At 45.3% G+C, this 19,922-nt stretch overlaps 1 protein-coding gene across 1 annotated transcript; it reads right to left on the bottom strand.

Moving 5' to 3' along the window:
* Nucleotides 1-7,487: 7,487 nt before the first annotated feature.
* Nucleotides 7,488-19,841, bottom strand: LOC142990169 (transmembrane protein 151A). The gene is made up of 10 exons (XM_076139907.1): nt 19,828-19,841; nt 19,020-19,097; nt 18,314-18,512; nt 9,973-10,311; nt 9,187-9,321; nt 8,955-9,094; nt 8,842-8,881; nt 8,488-8,746; nt 7,885-8,454; nt 7,488-7,818 (listed from the first exon to the last, which is right to left on the bottom strand). The coding sequence occupies exons 1-10, from the start codon at nt 19,839-19,841 to the stop codon at nt 7,493-7,495; spliced, it is 2,100 nt and encodes a 699-aa protein (XP_075996022.1). The 3' UTR covers nt 7,488-7,492.
* Between the last annotated feature and the right edge of the window lie 81 nt (nt 19,842-19,922).

Here is a 19,922-nt window from a genome sequence, read left to right as displayed (position 1 = left end):
TGTCGCTACTTAAGGATGATAAATGACATGACACATTTATGCCAAGAGAGGCTGAGGTTTACGGTATTAAGAGAGATGAACCGACACTTCAGGTGCACCAGGATGGAACTCTGACCTCCTCCTCTCCTTACAGCGTTACAGCTCTGAGCATTTCAATGCACCACAAAGAGAAAAAGCACAAGCAAACACAAGCAAACAAGCCTCTTCTAAAAGTGTGTGGATAAAGAAAAACAAACACAGCGAGAAAGACTATGGATTCTCCCAAGAAAGTAGTAAAAAGTAATAATACAAAATCACTGCACAGCCAGATGATCATGACAAACAATCTGAACCCTCTTCATCACTCATAGTTCAGTGAAGGTGACCATAGCAACCCCCTGGCATGACTGTGAATTAAAAAGTCAAAGCTGTTTCCCTTTGCTGATGAATGATGAACCACTGAAATCACACACACACACACACACACACACACACAAAAGGGAAAAAAGGTGAAATTAATATCAGATGAGCGTCAACGTGCAGATTCCAGAAGCAATAAGGAGCTTAAATTCACATGAACTCAATGTTACATAACAGTAAGTAAATATTTAGCTCATTTCAATTGAGTGGCTAGGTTGACAAATATTGATCCATCTCATCATGTAAGAGGCACAGCGAATCAGAAAAGAGCCTTTAAATGTTCAGAAACACATTTCATCTTCTTATTTTATGGCATGTTTGTTGAATTTATGCTGCATATTATTCAGAAACTGTGTACAGCAGATTCTCTATAGAGATCTGCCTCTGCAAACCTTATAGTACAATAGTTGTAAGTAAACAATACACAGTGATTATGCTTTAAGAATGGGTTCAAATTAAATAACAGCTGCATATTTGATATGAATTGAATTAAGAAGTAAACAATGTACAAATGAAGCAGCATCAAAGGAAACGACGCCTGAGGAAAAACAAAAAACATCTCTTTAGGAACAAATCATGTTTATCCATCTTTTCCAATCAACCAGCTGTTATCATTTAGCATAAATGTTTGCAAGCACTTGATTTATTTATTAGTAGTTTATTTATAGCTCCTCCTCCTCTACGCGGAGCAAACGCACGCGACACCACGTGACCCTCTTTGTTTCCACTCCATAGCCAATTAGCGAACAGGTGACACTGATCACAACAAACAACACACAACCTGATTGATTAAAGCCATAACAGGAAGTGCACGGCGGCAGCACAACAAAAACAGGTCCGCTTACTTTGAGTTGTAAATGTAAATGGCCGTTCCTCCTTCACCGGGGGGTTTGTCAGTCAAAGCCCAAGGTACCGTCGCTACCTGCGCTCTGGAAAAGTTCTTGTAGTCACTGCCTTGTTTTCGGTTCTGCTTCCGAGTGAAATAAAACAAAATGTCTCCGATATGCTTCAGTTCTGTTCTGTGTCTTTACTACACGTTAACCTGTGAGTGCAGTGCGCGTGAGGAGCAGCAGGTGTTGCGCGCGTTAATTGCTTAATGACGTGGAATTTGCATTATTTGTAAAAGCTTTGGGCATTATTATTTACACACAAACACACACACACACACACAGAGGTATCAGTGCACAATAGCCTTAAATCTATCTTAGTAAATTCAATACATTTAACATAATTCATTTAAACGAAATTAATCAACAGAGGCACCTGTTTCAGCATCCATCCGCCAGGGGGAGCTGCAACATCAACAACACTGGGATCCAAATCATTGCTCCTCTGCTGAAAGGTGTATTTGGCTATAACAATTAAATTAACGGGGAAAAATTGCGCTTAACTAAAAACTTTATCACAATGACTTTTTTGTGTTCTTTATTATTAATTTTAATCATTATCAATCGACGTTGCCGTTGCTGCCAGCACCATTACCTTCCCTGTCATTATCCTCTCAAATGACCCAATTACACACAGGCCAGTGATAACAGCTACAATCTAATCATCAGTTACATATTAATTGGCTTAATATGGAATAGATTTTGCCTAATGGTGCTTGAACAAAGAACTGGTTTGTGGCTCTCAACATCCTCATGCAAGTCAATACTGTAGTCTGTGTACTAGTGATGGTTTAAATTAAAAGATCTGTTGAGTTAATTCATTCAAAGACATACAGGATTGTTGATAATTGTAGTGCAAAAGCAAATGGCGGTAATAACAAACCAGATTGATACAGATTCAAGGTTAGTTAGTGCTCAGCAAGTGGAGTTAATGTGCAATAAAAAGCCTCAATAAAATGATGTTTTGGCTGTAATTTGGAGTTCTGATGGAGATGTGTGCATAAAACTACATTAAACTGTAGGAGCCCAGAGACCACAGGAATTGTTAATGTATGTGTGTGTGTGTGTGTGTGTGTGTGTGTGTGTACATGTAAATATAATAACACAAACTCTGCAAACTGAAATTCATCTTCTCGGCTATAATAACATAGGCCAGAGACGATGACGATTGCTTTTAGATAATAGAATAGATGATTGTGTATCAACCAGAGACTAGAAAAAAGTGTGATTCAAAATAAGACATGTTGTTCACAAAGAAATACAATCTCCTCTCTATCTTTTTATTTGTAATTTGTGTCATATAGAGCAACACGGCCAGACAATGAATGATGCTATGGCGATGGAGGCTCAGTCACAAAATACAATATCAAATTACCCAAGAAGACTTTATGTAGGAATTCAGACATTTTAAATGCTCCCATTGCTTGCGGTTATAGGTCAGAAAGCTGCTTAGCAACATATACAGTTCCAGCCAGAAAGCAGGGATATGAGCAATATTGCTTTGCAACACATTTCAGTCACAGTCACAGGAAATGACAACCAGATCAGTGGAGACTTGGTGACGAGTACACGCCTGGTGAAACAGAAAAACTGCTGCTCCGCTCTCTGTGGCGCTGAAACTTTCTAACACTTGTGCCGACACGTGAGTCAGTGACGCCGCAGCCATTCAGTGTTGCTGCTCTGACATCACTGACACGACGTGGGCAAACCTGCTTTAATATCTTCCTGAGACCCGGCCCGTAGACTTGTGTCCCTGTGTCCTCTGTAGTGCACATTTAGTTCACCTGCACCTTTTTTTAATCTTGTGAGCTACACTACCAGTCCCTGCTGCATTGTACAGAGGATGTGAACATTTTTTTCATTTTTTTAAATTTTGATTTACATTTAAAAAAACTAAATTGCAAGATAAGACCTAAATAGGTAGGAAATCCCCAAAAAAAGGAAATTGGAAGACTTTTTCAAGATGATAAGATGCATGTCAACTGACAGAGAGCTGGGCAGCAAAGTTCTCCTCCCTTCATGATTCTGTGTTGGTTTACCCTTTACCTTGATGAAGGCCTCTCCTCTACATCTACGTGTAAGCCCCAGTGCTGTCACATCAAAAGGCTTTGGCTGCCACCTAGTGGACTAAAACCCAAACCCAGGTGGATTTACTCCAGAACAATCATCTGGTCAGTGAGCACAATGAGACACAACAGAAATGCTCTGACCATGTTTTCACTTTAGTTTGTATTTTGACAATCAGATCCAACCAGTTTGGATTACAATCAGATATTTATGTTAGTTCCTGAATAAATCCACCGTATGTCGCCTCAGGTACTTGCAGCGCTGCACTGATCAAAGTTGTGTGAACTTGTGGCAGTCACCTGTATATGTGCATTTGTGTGTGCACAGACATTTCCCCTGTGATGTGTAATGTTTTTTTTTTACTTTGGCATTGGCATGTTAATGGGTGCTTTTATGCCTCTTTGTATGCGTGTGTGTGTGTGTGTGTGTGTGTGTGTGAGGGTGTGTGGATGTGTGTTGACACAGGAATGCAGCATCAACTGAAATCCTGAGAAAAATGTTGGCAACATTGGACACAAAGGCAACACAGCAGGACAATCCCATGCTTTCAGTGCATGTGTGTGCATGTTTTTGTGTGTGTGTGTGTGTGTGTGTGTGTGTGTGTGTGTGTGTGTGTGTGTGTGTGTGAGGGGAGTTTATAGGTGTTGGATTAATGATAACGTCACTGTATTCTAAAATCAGCTTTACGGTTGGGACTAAACATGCAAGCACGCGCGACTGTGTATGTGCGTCAGTGTGTGTAAGACATCATGGGCACAGAGTGGTGTTCTCTTGGCACTCCTGAAGAGGCTGAGGTGGTGAGAAACACACTTTGAGAAAAATACAATGCCATAAAAATATCCTATAACAACAAACACATGTATGTGGATTACAGCAGTCTTGATTTTAAAAAACAAAAGACAAAATTAAAACGGTTAGAGCTCCTGAATAAGTAGAGCAGAAATGTCTGAAGCTTACAAAGACATTCAGATTGACAGATATCACTTAGACAAGTTGAAATAATGTCTAATCCGGTGGATGATGCAATGCTAACCAGCTGCAGTCTGTAGATAAACTAATTTCTCTTCTTTATTACTTTGCTTTGCAGCTTTTGGTGTTGGGATATTAATGGAAAACAATCAGATTTACAGTTGGAGGAATCCAATAGTTCACAATGAATCTAAGTGGGTAACTGGCAAGAAGCACAAAAACACATTTGGAACAGGAGCTTCCCGAGTCCTGACAGTACAGAACTGAACACAGGAACAAAGCAAAGAGTTTGGACCGATGGCTGAACGCAACGTGATTGTGCAAATGAACACAGAAGTGTGGTCGGTGCTTTAGAGTGCTTTTCAAGGGACACACATGGATACAAGTGTAGCCATGAGACGAGAGACTGAGATAATGATTGACAGCTGTATAAATTATTGTCTTTCTCTCGCTCAGTGGCTCAATTAGGCCTAAGTCCTTTCCAATCCTCTTCCAATGCTCCATGGTGCCACAAACAGCTCTTACTTCTCATAGTGTCATTTGTGATTTCGTCCATCGGTTGGAGTAAAGAATGATGTCCAAAGGCCAGTGAGCTAGAGTTTGTGTGTGTGTGTGTGTGTGGGGAAGTGTTCCACACGTGAAACCAGGTCAGCACATGTTCCATTTCCACACAAGTTTCCTTGGGAGAATATTCAGTTCTGTCTCTGCTGAATCCAGGTTGGATGTTTGTTGTTGCAGCATTCTGAGTTAGTTTCTATACGTCGGTAATCGGTTTAGTCATGGGTGAAGTGTATGAAGTGATATTAGTTTTGCTTTATTTTTAGGGAGAGATTCTTCATTCTTTTGAGTGTGCTTTGCTATTCAATCTCACGTCCTGATAGAGAGCCAGGGAGACGCTTTCTAAATCATAACGAGGCAGAGGTGACCTGTGAAGGGGGGGAGGATGCAGGTGAGGGGGGGAAACCTTCATTAAACTATTAGAAATGCTTCTTAGTAACAGGCAAATGTGCTTCGTCAAGTAATACGCATCAAAGCACCGACGGGTATCTGAGCCCGATGCTGCTGTGTGGGCTGGTTTACCATGAAGACATACGTTATAGTGTGCACTCAGAAATTAGGACACAGTGCACAGCTGCTACCTGTGGGCTGGAAGGAGAGGACTTGTACTTGTGAATCCCCTTCTCTAGCTACTGAATGACCGTGAAATGTTGTTTTTGGGCACTGCAGCTCATTAGGGCAGCCGTATTTGCGATAAAGCTGTTACTAGGTAACATGCATCTCTATGCCACATGATGTTTTGCAGAGTTTACACTGCACGCCATATTTCAGAGAGTATTCTTACTGATTTAGTAGATGAGTGAGTTCACAGATCAATGGAAGGTGATCTTAGCGTGACGTCCACAGTGTCTAAACTCATTCTGTCAGTGGGTTCCACATCACAGAGCTCTACTGTCTGTGGGAGCGGCGGCTTGGCAATGTCAAGTGTGATCACAGTGTTTTTGTTATAGTATATCATGAAATTACCATCAACTCTTTTGTCATCTGGGCTAAAAATACAAAACAATCTGTCAGTTCTCTTACTGAACGCTGCTGAGCCTGACTTCCAACAGGATGGAGATAGACTACACACGTTTACACATGAGTCATATCACACTATATTGTTATGCAGTATTAGAGGAACATCTTCAAGATATTGTGATATTTTACCATATTGCACAATCCCCCTGTTTGAATTTGGAGGGGCCATCATGAAATCAGGCCTGACCGGAGGAAATGACCCCAAGGACCTTTGGCTCAGAGGAGACATCAACCTGGGGAACCCTGAAGAGCACGTCCTTCACTCTCACACCGTCATCTTCCAGCAAATAAGGACGTGAAATAAATGTGAGAACTTTGAAAACAACCTGATTTGAGAAATGAAGGCGGGCGGTTTGGATTTGTTTGTTTGATGAAATCGGATGTTAGAGGAAGAGGAGGAGGAGGAGGAGAAGCCTGGATCCCAGCATCTCCAGGAGCACACAGAGAGGTGTATCACATAACCGCCGCTCTGTCTGTCCAGATACATAGATGGAGGAGAAGATGAGATGAGGAGGAGGAGGAGGAGGAAGAGGTGGAGGAGGAAGGGCAGGTGATGTTGGTATGGGTGCACTGGAGCAGTATTTGGCTACAAATGTGCCGATAGTGATACGTACGTTACTCCTCTACGTCGGTGACACACTTTCTGAGATGCGTCTGCTGAGGGAGGAGGACAGATGAGGTGACGAGATGGAGGAAGAGGGACTAGGATGAGGAGGAGGAGGAGGAGGAGGAGGAGGAGGAAGCAATCACTCCTCTTTGTTTATGATGTTTCTTATCAGGTTCATATAGGTAATGGATGTCCTCCTTTGTCACTGCTTTCTGTCTTCCACCCTCTCCTCTCTCCTCTTCCGTCTTCCCTCCTTCCTGTCACCTTGAGTGTACCCTCGCACCGTACTCACCCTTCTTCCTCCCTTCCTTCCCTCTAATGCACGTTTCATCTGGCCAATCCCGTGTCACCTCTTCCCCCCCCACCCCCCGTCACGTTTCAGGACATCTATCCCATCACCCTGTAAACCATCTGCCTCTTGGTCAAAGTCGCATGGTGTCGTTTGCTCTTCTGCCCTCTCAGTCTCCCGGTGCAACCTTTTTGATTCTGATTTCTGTTTCATCTGAGAGTAACACGAGCAGTCGGCTGATTCTGGTGTCTTACTCCTTCTTCCGCTCCCTGTTCTTGCATAGATATTTCTCCAACTAGACTCCGCCCACATTTATCTGACCTGTCTGTCTCTTTCTGAATCTCTCTCTCTCCTACTCGCTCCCTCGAGCAACGGATACAATTACAAGATCTTTCCTTTCCGTGTGTCTTCTTTGATCTGATTCTGTTTTATCTCACCTCACTCCAGACTGATGTGCTGCTTCTCACTCTCTACTCTCTCACTCTCTACTCTCTCACTCTCTTCTCTTTCCTTCCATTCTTTCTTGGATCTTTCTTTTCACTTCTTTCTTTCTTTTCCTGTCTTGCACACACACTCTCCCCTCCCTCCTTCCGTTGTGGCTGATTGTACCGATCCATGTCGTCATGTCACTTTTCCGTCTTTTCCGTCTTTTCCGTCTTTTCTGTCTCGCTCTTTTTGAGTTCATGTCTCTGTCCGTCACATGTCGTCTCCGGCGTGGCAGCTCTCCTCTCCGTGAATGATGAGGACAGGAAAGAAGAAGGCGTCCTGGTATGACGGAGGCCTCTCACCCTCCCTCCTCTCGCTCGCCCCGCTGCTGCCATCTTGCTCGGCGTCTTCGTCCCTCTCTCTACCTCCTCCTCTACCCCTGCCCTCTCTTCGCATCACCACCACCTCCTCCTCCTGCTGCTCCTCCTCCTCTTCCTCGTCCCCTTCTCCTTCTAGAACTCCCCTGGTCTCCTCATTGTCCTGTCTCGACCCTAACCCTAAGAACCCTCCTCCGCCTCCCCCTCCTCCTCCCCCTCCTCCGCTGCCACTTCCTCCTCCGCTACCGCTCCCTCCTCCTCCACTTCCTCCTCCATCCTCCCTGCTTCCGCCCAGACCTCCACCCATGCTTCTGGAATGGAAAAGGCTGCCCTGCCGTGCGCCCGCGAGCCTACCTAGTGAGAACCCACTCCGACTTAGCACCAGCCTCCCCCCTATGCCCCCGCCCCCTGGGCCCCCCGCCGCTCTGATCCCTGCTACGGTAGCGTTCAGGAGGGCCGTGGTTCCTGTTGGTGCCCTCAACCTGGAGGGCAGACTGGAGCTGGACGTGGTCCTCCGGCATCGAGGGCAACTCTGCAAGAGGTAAGCCGAGTTGAAGACCACAGGCAGGGCTAGGGGAGGGGGGTTGGAGCCCTGGCTGGGGGTGGTGCCTGGGGGCCCGGAGAGGGGCGTGGTGGCGGTGGGGTTGGTCCCCCCACTTGATTCCAAGTCCATGAGGAGGGCTTCAGAGTAGCTGGGGACCATCTGTTGGTTACAGCGGATGTGCCACTCCAACTCTGTCATGTCCACCGTGTTGACCCGAGAGATGGCCCTGTAGCTCGACCCGTTCAGACCCAAACCTAGTCCAGGGTGGATCCCATTCTCAGTTACTCCTCCGCTCCCGTCCCCTCTCCCGCCTACACCCGGCACTCCGCCTCCTCCTCCGCTACCCTCCTCATCCTCCCCAAACAGCTTCTCCACGTGGTAGTGGACGTACGCCGTGCGATACTCCGACACCACCCGCAGCGGCCAGGACAGGAGGAACGCCGAGGCCAGCCAGAAGACCTTGTGCCTGGAGAACCACGGCTGGTGCGCAGGATCCGGGAACGCCAGGATGTGTTCACGGAAGTCCACGTTCTTCAGATGCATTCCCTCCCTGGCCTCCATGTAGTCGTCCAGCCCCTCGTTCTCACCGAAGAATCGTGCTCGCTTGGGAGTAGAAACAAGAAGAAAACAAACAACAAAATCATGATGTTGGAGTTTAGAACATGAAATTAGACTTTTGACTGTTTCTGCTCTCTTACCTGGGTGAGGTAGGCAGCTTCAGCTCGTGCACTGGAGAAGCTTAAGAGGAAAAAAAGGAGTTACGACCTGTCGATCTGATAGACCCATGATAACTGGGGGTGTGACCTCTAACCTGAAACACTTGGTGAAGCGAAGGCGGACAGCCGGGTGCAGCTGCAGGTCCAGCAGCTCCTTTGAGACGTCTTTGACGCCGTAGCGACCGTAGTCAAACTCCGAACTGGACGCGTGAGTGTTGACCCGCTCGTGGTAGACCTGTGGGAGGGGGAGAGAGTCTTGATAACCATGGTGACGCCATAGAAAGGCTGTTTTTGTAACGTGTGTGTAGGTGTAGTTGCCTTCTTTACCTGTGTGGTTGTGTAGGCGTCTCCATTGCGGTATCGGGTCACCTGCCTGGTCCTCCTCACATAGTGGTAGCTGATGGCCTTCCACCAGATGCAGGGTGTGGCCTGCTGGAGCCTCTGGACACGCTCGTACACTTCCTGGGTCAGTAAATACACATTTCAATCAATTTATTACTCTAGACTTGACAGTATTTCAAGTCTAGACAGTATTTCAGGCAGAGCTGAAATATCTGACACCGTGTCACAAACCGTTTGTGTACTGGCGAATATTTTGTGACTTTGGGGGTTTTTGATAAACAGAGACGACACGCTGACAGATTTCCTAAACTGTCAAGATGGATGTTAGAAACCTGCTGGCTGCGTCGTCCTTTGGGAGCCATGTGCTCCTGGAACACCAGAGACTAAAGATAGAGCATCACACAGGATATCTCCTTTCTGCATGACTGCCACATATTTTTTTTCCAAACTGCATTCTCTTCTTACCCAATAGGAGACTTAATGCCTAATGCCATTGAAACCTTTTACTCTTTGAAGATAGGATGAAACTTATTACATACGTTATGTTGATAACCGGCTATGGAATGACTTACTGAAACATGTTGTAATAAGACATACGTTTTCAAATCTCTCTCTCTCTCTCTCTCTCTCTTCATTTTAAGGATGCACATGACTCTCTTATCGAGTAAAATTGACGATAAATAAGCGAGCACAAGGACACTGGTGTAGCAGAAGGACCAGCAGAAGGTCTTTCTGGCAGAATCCCTCTGCTGACGCTGCTTAGACACATACCTGGAACTCAGCGTGGGCCAACATGGCGGTCTTGGAGAAGCAGTGCCAGCACTCCACCAGGTAAACCACATACAGCATGGCAAGGAAAGCCAGGGGGATGTAGACGTATCCGCTGGAGCAGGGACTCTCCAGGTGCAGGATGTCGTTGTAGTAAGCGGCGGAGGTGGCGTCGTCGTCGGCGCCGAGCGTTATGGAGGTGGAGCCCAGAACGGGGACGCGGCACAGGGCGCACCAGGCCAGCGTGGCGAAGCAGCCGTACATGAGGAGGGTCAGGAGGAGGCACTTCCAATGGGACTCTCGACACAGAGAGGAGGCCAGAGACTGCTGCACCGGCCGTTGCTACAGCGATACAGAGAGAGGAGAGATGTTATGATGTGGTGAGCAGTGAGAAAAAAACACACAGGCAGGCGTTTCCTTCCTTTATTTCTTCTTTCTAGTGTATTTCTGATTGATTGTCTGGTTGTTATGTTACACTGGAGCATTAACAGAAGACAGATTCAGCAGGTTAAAGGTCATTCTAAAACATGCTCATATGTTTGGTGTCAGATGGAACCTATTAAATGTTCTTTCCTTCAGGACCCAGCAGCAATTATCGAGCATCTCTACGTCTAAAAGGCCTTTAGGCGCTGCTGCCACCATATGTGTGGTTTCGTCGAGGAGTAAAACGACAAAACAGCTTTGTTAAGTGTGGAGCCTCCGAGGGCAGCAGCAGCCATCTGTCCTGTGTAACACAAACACACACACACACACACACTTGGTACGAAATAGGGCCGCTGTTGGAAGAAAACTCTAAATTTAGAACAGAACTAAAAAGGCAGATTTACTGTGTCGAGCTGCAAAACAAAGGTTTGATCTAAGATTAAAATAAAGATTAAAACAATCTGCTTGATCATGTTAACATGGAGTTTACATACTTAATGTCACATGAGTGTGAATGTGGGGAGAGAAAGATGCTTTTTATGTCCCCCTGTTCTCCGTATGTGGACCCCTGGTGACTTCTTAATAATCATGATCTTCCTGTTTGGTAAACAGGGTCGTATTTCAGCAGTGTGTAAGTCTTGACCAAAGGAATGTGCATTACACTACCCTGTACCCATCATCAACCCATCCTAGGGTAAGTGCTGCACATTACACACACACACACACACACACACATGCTCATGCACACCGCAGATTATGCCTCTCTAAGTGCACAATTTGACACAACCTCACTTGCACTGGGAAGACATCATATTACAGTGCACTCACACACACACACACACACACACTGTACATTAAGAATGGTCTAATGTGCTGTTTTATTCCACTCTCTCTCTCTCTCTCTCGCTCTCTCTTTCTCTCTCTCTCTCCAACACACACACACACACACACACACACACAGAGCATTGTAATACAGCCAGTATGAGTATGTGAATAATTTAGATGACAACGATGCTTCTGGACTGTTCTCTAGCTAACTGACTCAAGACATCAGCAGCTTATCACTGCAAGAGAGAGAGAGCGAGAGAGAGAGAGAGAGAGAGAGAGAGAGAGACCGACGTAGGGGTGCCTTTGTACCTGCATGTATCATATGTGCATTTGACCTGACTTGGCTCTGATCACGTGTGTCTCCTCCATGTTGTTAATTTCTGCCCTGTGCCAAATGCGACAAGGTGAAAGAGGGACAGCCGATGGAGAGCAGAAAGGATGACACCAGTGTCCTCTCCTGCTCTGAGCCAAGTCTGCCTGTCCTGTCAGCACATCACCCCCTCCATCTCTCCCTCTCTTTATCACTCACACTCTCTCTCTCTCTCTCTCTCTCTCTCTCTCTCTCTCTCTCCCTCAGTCGTGATCGTCCAATACGAATGATAGAGTGACTAAGAAAAGAGAGTGAAAGTCACAGTGAAGGGCATTAAAGCCCTCTAACTGCTCTCTTGTGCCCACTTACACGGCCATAAATAGGTTTTCTACTTCATAAAGACAAAAAGATTATCAATTGTACCAGTTTAGCAGTATGTTTTCCCTCTCTCTTTCTTCTCTCTACACCCTCCTCTCTTTCCTTATGTAATCGTTTCTGTATCTCCTTCCTCCCACCTCTTCAAGCATTTACTCTCAGCCTCTCATGCTCTTCATCCTCACCCCCCCATGTCTCCTCTCTTACTTCCTCCCTGGAAGTCTGTCTCTAAGTGGATTGATCGGGCTGAAAGTGCAGATAGAGAGAGACGGAGGAAGGAGCAGAAGAACGGCCATGAACCTTTCATGACTGTAAGTATGTGAGAGCAGGGAAGGTAGCAACATGAGAGAGGGAGGGAGACGGAAAAATGGCCTATAGCAACCTATGATAATCTACTTATCCTCAAATTATTGCGACTCCAACTTCCCCCTGTCCTTCCTGTCTGACAATTTCCGATTTTCAATTTCCCAAAATAGGAAATAAGGAATCTGGAAGGTTCTGGAGAGACTTACTACTGTATCTAAGAGTGGGTGTGAGTCCATTTCACCTCGTAGGGGAAATCAGAAGAAGACAGAAGTCAAATTGTTCCACTATGCAATTATGTCAATCAATACTTGTCAGTATGAGTGTTTCTATCCCACAGGTGGAGACAGATGCTGTAATACGTGCTGTCACTAAGAGACAGAGACTCGCAGGTAACTGGAGGCTGACTTAAGGCCAGATGTTTATTTGGACAGGAGAGATGTGCTGGAATGAGATCCTGTCTATGCAGGGAGCTACAGTATGTGTTATTTCAATGTTCTGTCCATCTTTGACTGTAATCTGCTCCGGAGTGACAGTTTCTATGGTGACGTGGCAGCTAATAGTGGGTCAAGGGGACTTCTAGGTTACAGACAACAAACAGGTTCTTCATGTAGCACCAATGAATGTAAAGCCTTGTGTGCAACAGCAAAACTAATAGCTGAGGATCATGCTTCACCACAATTTTCCATAATCCACTTGTGCACTCATTTGTAATTAATAACTTATTACTCAAATCCTTCAAACGGCACCCAGAGGTTTGCAGACAGACCAGTTTCTCCTATTAAACTTTCAAGAAACAGCCCGAGAATTAAACTTTCTCAACACACCTGAGCCCAGGACAACAACAGGCTTTTGGTCACTGAGCAGCTGGCAGGTTAGGTCACTTGCTCAAGGGCACTTCAGCATTGGTAATGAGAGAGGATCAGAGGAAACTTGAGCTTAACCAAGTTTCCTATGTGAGTCAGTGGCATAAAAATCAATTGTATGATCATCTGGGTCTACATGAGATAATCTCTTGATAGTTGAAAGTGCATAAACATCTTCAATGATTACGAGCATCTCTCCTGTGTTCATTATGTGATAATGAAGGCAATAAAAGCTAAAATGACATTATTATTATTAGATTATTGTTATTATGGTTGTTAAATCCGTTATGGTCCCATCTCTGCTGTTGACAGAATGGATCTTGTGTGCCAACGAGCCCTGCAGGAAAGTAAAAACCTACTTCAGTACTTTACAAAATGAGGACAAGAAAGGGAGCACTTGATTTTAAGCGGTCGTGGTTCTACTGTAGGTCTGATCCTGCCCTTTGACCTTTTACGTGGGAGGTGGCGTGAATGTAAATGACAAATGAACTTCAGTTCGTGAATCGACAGAGTTTGTGGTTGACATTGTTCTCCATTTGCTCCAAGTGTCAGGGGGCACATCCAAGGTGTAAATGTCCCTTTGTCCTGCGGCCGCTTTCATATCATCACATCTGACTCAGCCTGTGTCAGTCAATCACAGCTCTGACAGACATGACAGGAGACGTGACTTCCTATTTGTGATCTGAGGTTTTCACCAGTCGTTCCTTGTACACTCGCCAATCTCCTCTGCCTTTGATTTCCCATCTGTTTCTGTCTCTGTTGACCTTTGTTAAAGCTAACAGAGAGTCTCCTTCTGCACACTGATGAGTTACATTCAGTTCTTGTAAAACATGAGTCATTATTGGACACAAGCATTATTTGGTAGGTGACACAACTCCTTTGTAGTATCATATGCTGTATTGGTGTCTCAAAGGTCCAAACACATGGCGTGATGATCCAAAACAACTGGAAGCGTCTCTCCTATTCAAGACCAAGCATGAATAGGAGATGATTGACCACAGACACACCACAGAGAGTGAGTGAGTGAATGGCACCGTCAGATAGGGACTTCTTGACACTGACTGCCAGGATCTTCTTTATTCACAGCCAGTCAAAGCCAGACTAAAAGCTATTTGTATTGAACTGAGAGTTGTTCGATTAGGAGTTGTTACATACGGCAACGCTACATCATCCCTCACTCTTTGGCCTGTGATCTGCGCCGTATCCATTGGTTAGTCATTTGGTTCTGTCACAGGCAATCTTCACAATGCATTTACAATCTCTATTTATATGCACTCAGCTACAAAGACTATCTTTACACTTGGGGCATCCCATCTGGAGAATAAAAAAGATGGAAGTGGTTTGTGATTACCATAAATATTGTATGTTCTGGTGAACATTATATAATATACCACTTATCACCTGCTTGATATGCTGCCCTGGCAAACCCATTCCTGTGACCCTAACTAGCCCAACCACTCCCACTACTGACCTCACATCACTCCCACCAGATCCAATCACCTGGCCCAGAGTATGAATGACAGGCAGAGGAAATATGTCAGGACCCAGAGTTCAACACCTCCTACCTACTTAAGGACACACGATGAATGGTGTCAAGTCTTCAATACAATCTGTCTCTTCTATGTCATGTATCAACGCTCAAACGTCTTTGATTGCGATCTGTTAGAAAACGTTTGGGAAAGAATGGATTTAGTAACAGGCCAATGGACACTGAGAGTATTAAACATAAACTCTCATGTCGCTCTACTAACACAGTTATGTCGGTGCTGTCTCAAATAACTCACACTGTGAATAACCTGATCTATCTGCTCTATCTCCTCTATCTGCTCTATGTGCAGATAGAACTTAACGTCCCAACAAAGCATTATTTCCCATTCGCTTTTTAATCTCAACCATAAACAAGGACACACACTGTCCCAGACAGAAGCCGTTTTAATACTGCAGTAAGGATGCAAGTCAATCATCCTAGAGTGTTATGAACACCTGTAAGGTTTAATGCGTTCAACTGCAATCACCCTGTAGCAAATACAGTCCTATCTATAATGAGTGATATTAATGAATAGGACGCAGCAGCTTGAGATGTGTTTGTATCCTGCATGTTCCCATTTCAACACAATAGCTCTATAGAACAGCTTCGATTTGACACGTTGTCAACAAACACCCAACATAATAAGCTTCACAAAGAGAGGATTTATGGCAGTGATGTTGCATTGGCATGAATTTGCTAACAGAGACGTATAAAACTAACTGGTAACTGAACGGACCTTCCTGTTATCCTATCCTCATGCGTATGTGCAGATGTTTACAACCTAACAAAGGGTTTCAGAGCCACTGCATTCATTTTTTTAGACTTGATACAATATAAAATATCAGTTTAATATCAGGTTGGTTAATATAATATATAATATAATATTCTGATTTGTGCAATTGGTGGGACATATTGTTGCCCTGTAGTATTCAGATGCATTAGCTGTGCTGTTCTGCATCAAGTTTATGTGACATCCATAAACCCTGAGCTGCAATTTGGTGGCGGCAGCAATAAGAACTGTTATCTTGTTGCATCATGCATTTATTTATTCTGTAATTATCCCTTTATAATGATAGCCAGAGAGAAAGTTGTAATTATTTCTAAATCTGTGTAGTGGGCAAAGGTTTCTTTCTCCCTGTATGAAGTTGTCTAGTAGGAGGAAATGTGTTTTCCCTCGTCTACCTCTCTGTCTCTCCTCCTCCTGATTCAGCGGCTTAGGTGTGATTGGAGCAGCTATAATTAGCAATCCTAGCATGTGGGTGGCAAATGAAGTGAGGAGAGGAGAGGAGAATGTGCTGTTGATGCCTGCAGTACGCTAAAGGACGACGTCATCTCAGATGTCAGGTTTATACTAACAACAGTGAAACCAATGATGCTGGGGTTGGGAAATCAGACGAGGTTATGTGCTCTCATTCAGGGGATGTGACCACATAACTGTCCTGGCGTATTCAACCAAACTGAAAAGAAACAGTAAATCAATTTGATTGGGCCATGTTGATATAAAGATAATATTAAAAAAACACAATACAGGCAAAGGTCCTAATTTGAAAGCTCTACCTGAAGCTCTCGTCAGTCTTATCAGTTTCAGTCAGGCAAACACACAACTGGCTAACATATCTGCATGCTCCTTCCACTTAAAGTAGACCTACATTCCCTTTTTGCTTATGCCAACACATTTTGTTTCCAGGTCTCAGGTGGGAGATGATGTATGTGTTCTTGCATGTTCAGTTTTCCACGACTGCATCAGAGTCTGCAAATGCATCCTTAGGTTACTGCATATATGAATATGAATCTTAGGTGACTGAATATATGTAGCACCTATCAGGAGAAGATGACAATAAGGCTGCATTCAAAGGATGGAAAGCACGGGGGCCCAATTTCCATAAAACACAGAGTTCTGAGTTTCATATAAGCACAGGAGAAACAGCTGGTCTAATGAAATTCCTGCTCTGGGACAAAGGTTTATTTTATCTCGTCACCTTTATCTGTTCAGCGACTACATGCCCGTTTATCTCATATTAGTAAAGCTGTTAGCTGGGCAATTAAACGTAGACCTGTGTGTGTGTGTATGTGAGTGTGAGTGTGCACAGCTAAATGATCATATAAATGTTGAAATGTTTGACAGAGCGAGACAGACAGAGACGAGGGAGGACGAGGCTGTGGACTCCATGAGGCTCCTCTGTCCTTACAGAGGAAGGAGATCAAGAGTGAAGGACAAGAGAGTAATGGAGGCAGAGAGCAGATGCAGACTGAATTCATTGCATTACATTGCACTGTCTGCACTGCAGACATGGATGCCAAGAGAGGAGAATCACAGAATGAAGTGAAAGGCATCATTTAACAGGCTGTAGAACTCAGACAGTAGTATGTGCTTGAAGAGTTAAGTGCCAATTGGTGTACTGCTGTCTCTTATCATTGATATTTTAGCCATTTTTGGTTTGCCACTGTAGACAGGAGTGCTTCATGCTGTAAACACTGAACTGGTGTTACCTGGTGACTTCTATTTCACCAATCCAAACATATTATTGGTGCTTAAGGCAACATGTCCACCTCACTAGAGACTAACAGCTACTAAACCAAAATGCATGTGGAGAATTGACAACTGAACCTGTACCTAAACCTATCAACCTAACTGGTTTACTGCTGTTCTCCTTTACAGTGGATCCACTTTCCCTCTCCACAGTCCACTGGACTTCCTTCTTCCTCTTACAGTGTAACCAGTCATGTTAAAAGCAGTGCAACTGTGAGTGGGGTAGGGTTGCACTGTGGTTGCAACCTTATTTATCCATTAGATGGCTGTCAGATGGTGGTTACAGGCCTTAGGTCTTCGGCTATTTTGTCTGTGCAGAAATAACGTCAAATACTTTAGCATATACAGCATAAATAAGTGTTTCCTTCGTTATTCCGGTGGTAAATTAATGACAGCAGCAAATCTACACTGTGCTGGGTCAGTGACTGTCCTTCAAACAAGGACTACCAGATCCTATGTGTGTATCCATAGGTCATATGCCCTCTCAGGCCTCCCACAGGGTCAATATGGACCCGTGTGCCGGTCCAGGAGCTGTGAGGAGACTGGAGTCCGTTCAGGGGAGGTTATAGTGTGGAAGAAGGCAAGTTGTGAAGTCGTGAATCATAGCGGGATGCTGAAACTGCTGATCTTGTGTTATATGGTGACATCATCCACACATACACGCGTTCTGGTGTGATTTAGGCGGCGTGGTGTAAGTCTGCTTTCCGGGTGATGTCACTGTGTACCGTCGGTGTCAGCTGGTAGATAGATGACTAGTAACACGTTAAACAGCACCGTTAAAGGTGTCGCATCAGTGTTGTGGCTTTAATCTCACACACGGGAGCGTTTTAGAAATCCCTCCCCTCTGTTTACAACAAGACCACATTCGCCTCATCGCCATTCATGGTCCAGCCAAGGTCCTGTCCCGTGTCCTTGCTCTGCGGGAGACATCATCACCGGCGGAGAGGAGACGTGACTCCACACACCGCACAACAAACACAGTCTTAGTCTTTAGTCTGGAAACGACGGTCAGTTTATGTTGTGATGTAGAATTTAACTGGTTGTTCAGGGGAAACTAAGCGATGACATTGATATTTGCGCAACTTCAGCACTGCCTGGACTGTGGATCCGCACGTAAACATGCGCGTAGCGGCGGAGATGGAAAGAGAGGAAAGGTAATAAGACGAGATTTCCTTCCCTACCTGCTCTCTTCCCGACCCGTCCTCCAAAATGGGCTCCTCTGCCGTCGCCGTCTCCTCTTCCGTCATTTTCCCCTCTTGCCACTCCTTTCCCTTCCTTAGAACCGAGCACAGGCAGTTCCTACCCCGGTAACGGCCGAAGGTAGGGGTCTCCCCGGCGGGGTAGCGAGCTCGGTCACCCCATCCGCCGCAAGTCTGTATCCTATTTCACGATGGCGGGGCCTGCGGCAAATGAGCATCGTCTAGCCCGGATTCAGCGGTGGCCCTGCCTCCTTCCCCCGTCTCTCCTCCTGCGGAGCGAGTCTCCCTCCGTCTCTCTCTCTCTATGGAGCCGCTCAGCGTTTCTCCCCCAGCCGCTCCATCTTTCACCTCACTCCGGTCACAGCAACATAAGCACCCGAAGTCGGAGTCCTCCTGTGTCCCGACTACGCTCTGACTGCCGCTGCCCCCCTTTGACGCGAGTGTGTGTCTGTGTGTGTGTGTGTGTGTGTGAGCGCGCGCGTGTATACGTGTGTTTGCGCGCGCGTGTGTGTGAGTGACCGAGCACGCAGGAGGCTGCAGGAAAGCGAATACACACAAACGGCAACAACGGGACAAACGACGCGTTCATTCAGGAATTCTAACGTGGATAAACGTGTTTACTGAAGACAGCGCGCGGGTGAATGTGCGTTAACTTTTTTTTTGTTGTTTGTTGTTTTTAGGGCTGCACCTCGCGCTGTGGTCCCCGCTGACGTCACACACCAACACCACCACCCCCATTCCCACACCACCTGAGCGCGTGGCTCTCCTGTACGGATACACGCGCACGCGCCCACAAGTACACCACACTATAAATAGCTGCATCAATCACAAGAAAAAAGTCCAACGGTTTTGCTCATAGAAGTCGATGACTGCAGACATTCTGTAACTCAAATTGCAGCAAGTAAGATTGGGACATACTGTACAGACACACACACACACACACACACTCATCACAGAGAGAGAGACTGTTGATAAAGATTGTATCGATGATTTAATCTACAATTTCAATGCCACACATTCATTGTAGTTTTCTTTCCTTCCTTATAGGTGTGATGTCAGGGTTCTGTTTCCCTAGCAAACACTGGGACCATATACTGGGGTGGTCAGGCTTTAGGATACACACACAACGCTTAGTGTTATGGAGTTAGTACTTCTAAGTTGAGGCTGAATGAAAATAAGATGCAAAACAAACACAACAGCTCATTATCTGGCAGGTATAAAAACATCTCATCTGTTAAATTACCGTTGACAATATTTCTCTATTTGTCGAGTCTAATTTCTTCACATTTCTCTCAAGGTTGTTTGATACACACACCTTTGTTGTCTGGCAGTGGCTCCTTCAGCAGTGTGATGGTGGGGTCAGAGTAAGCCTGATAGAGCAGCACCTACACACGATTGCAGTGAGTGACCTGTGTGCTCTTTGTGTCTGTGCCTCAAGCATTAGTCACTGTGTTTGACTGGCCATCGGTATGGATGAAGTGTGTGTGAGTGTGTACCTCTGTGGAGCCATCTCTCATGTGTCGCACCACAGCTCCCTGGCTGGTGATGATGCGGGACCGTTCTTTGGAGAGATAGGGGTCCTTAGCCCGCA

Source organism: Genypterus blacodes, unplaced genomic scaffold, assembly GCF_046128005.1.
Source record: "Genypterus blacodes isolate CSIRO-AG114 ecotype Tasmania unplaced genomic scaffold, CSIRO-AGI_Gbla_v1 ptg000480l_1, whole genome shotgun sequence".
Taxonomy (NCBI): domain Eukaryota; kingdom Metazoa; phylum Chordata; class Actinopteri; order Ophidiiformes; family Ophidiidae; genus Genypterus; species Genypterus blacodes.
Note: the sequence above shows the minus strand (reverse complement) of the source record. Positions and strands in the feature narration are given on the sequence as shown.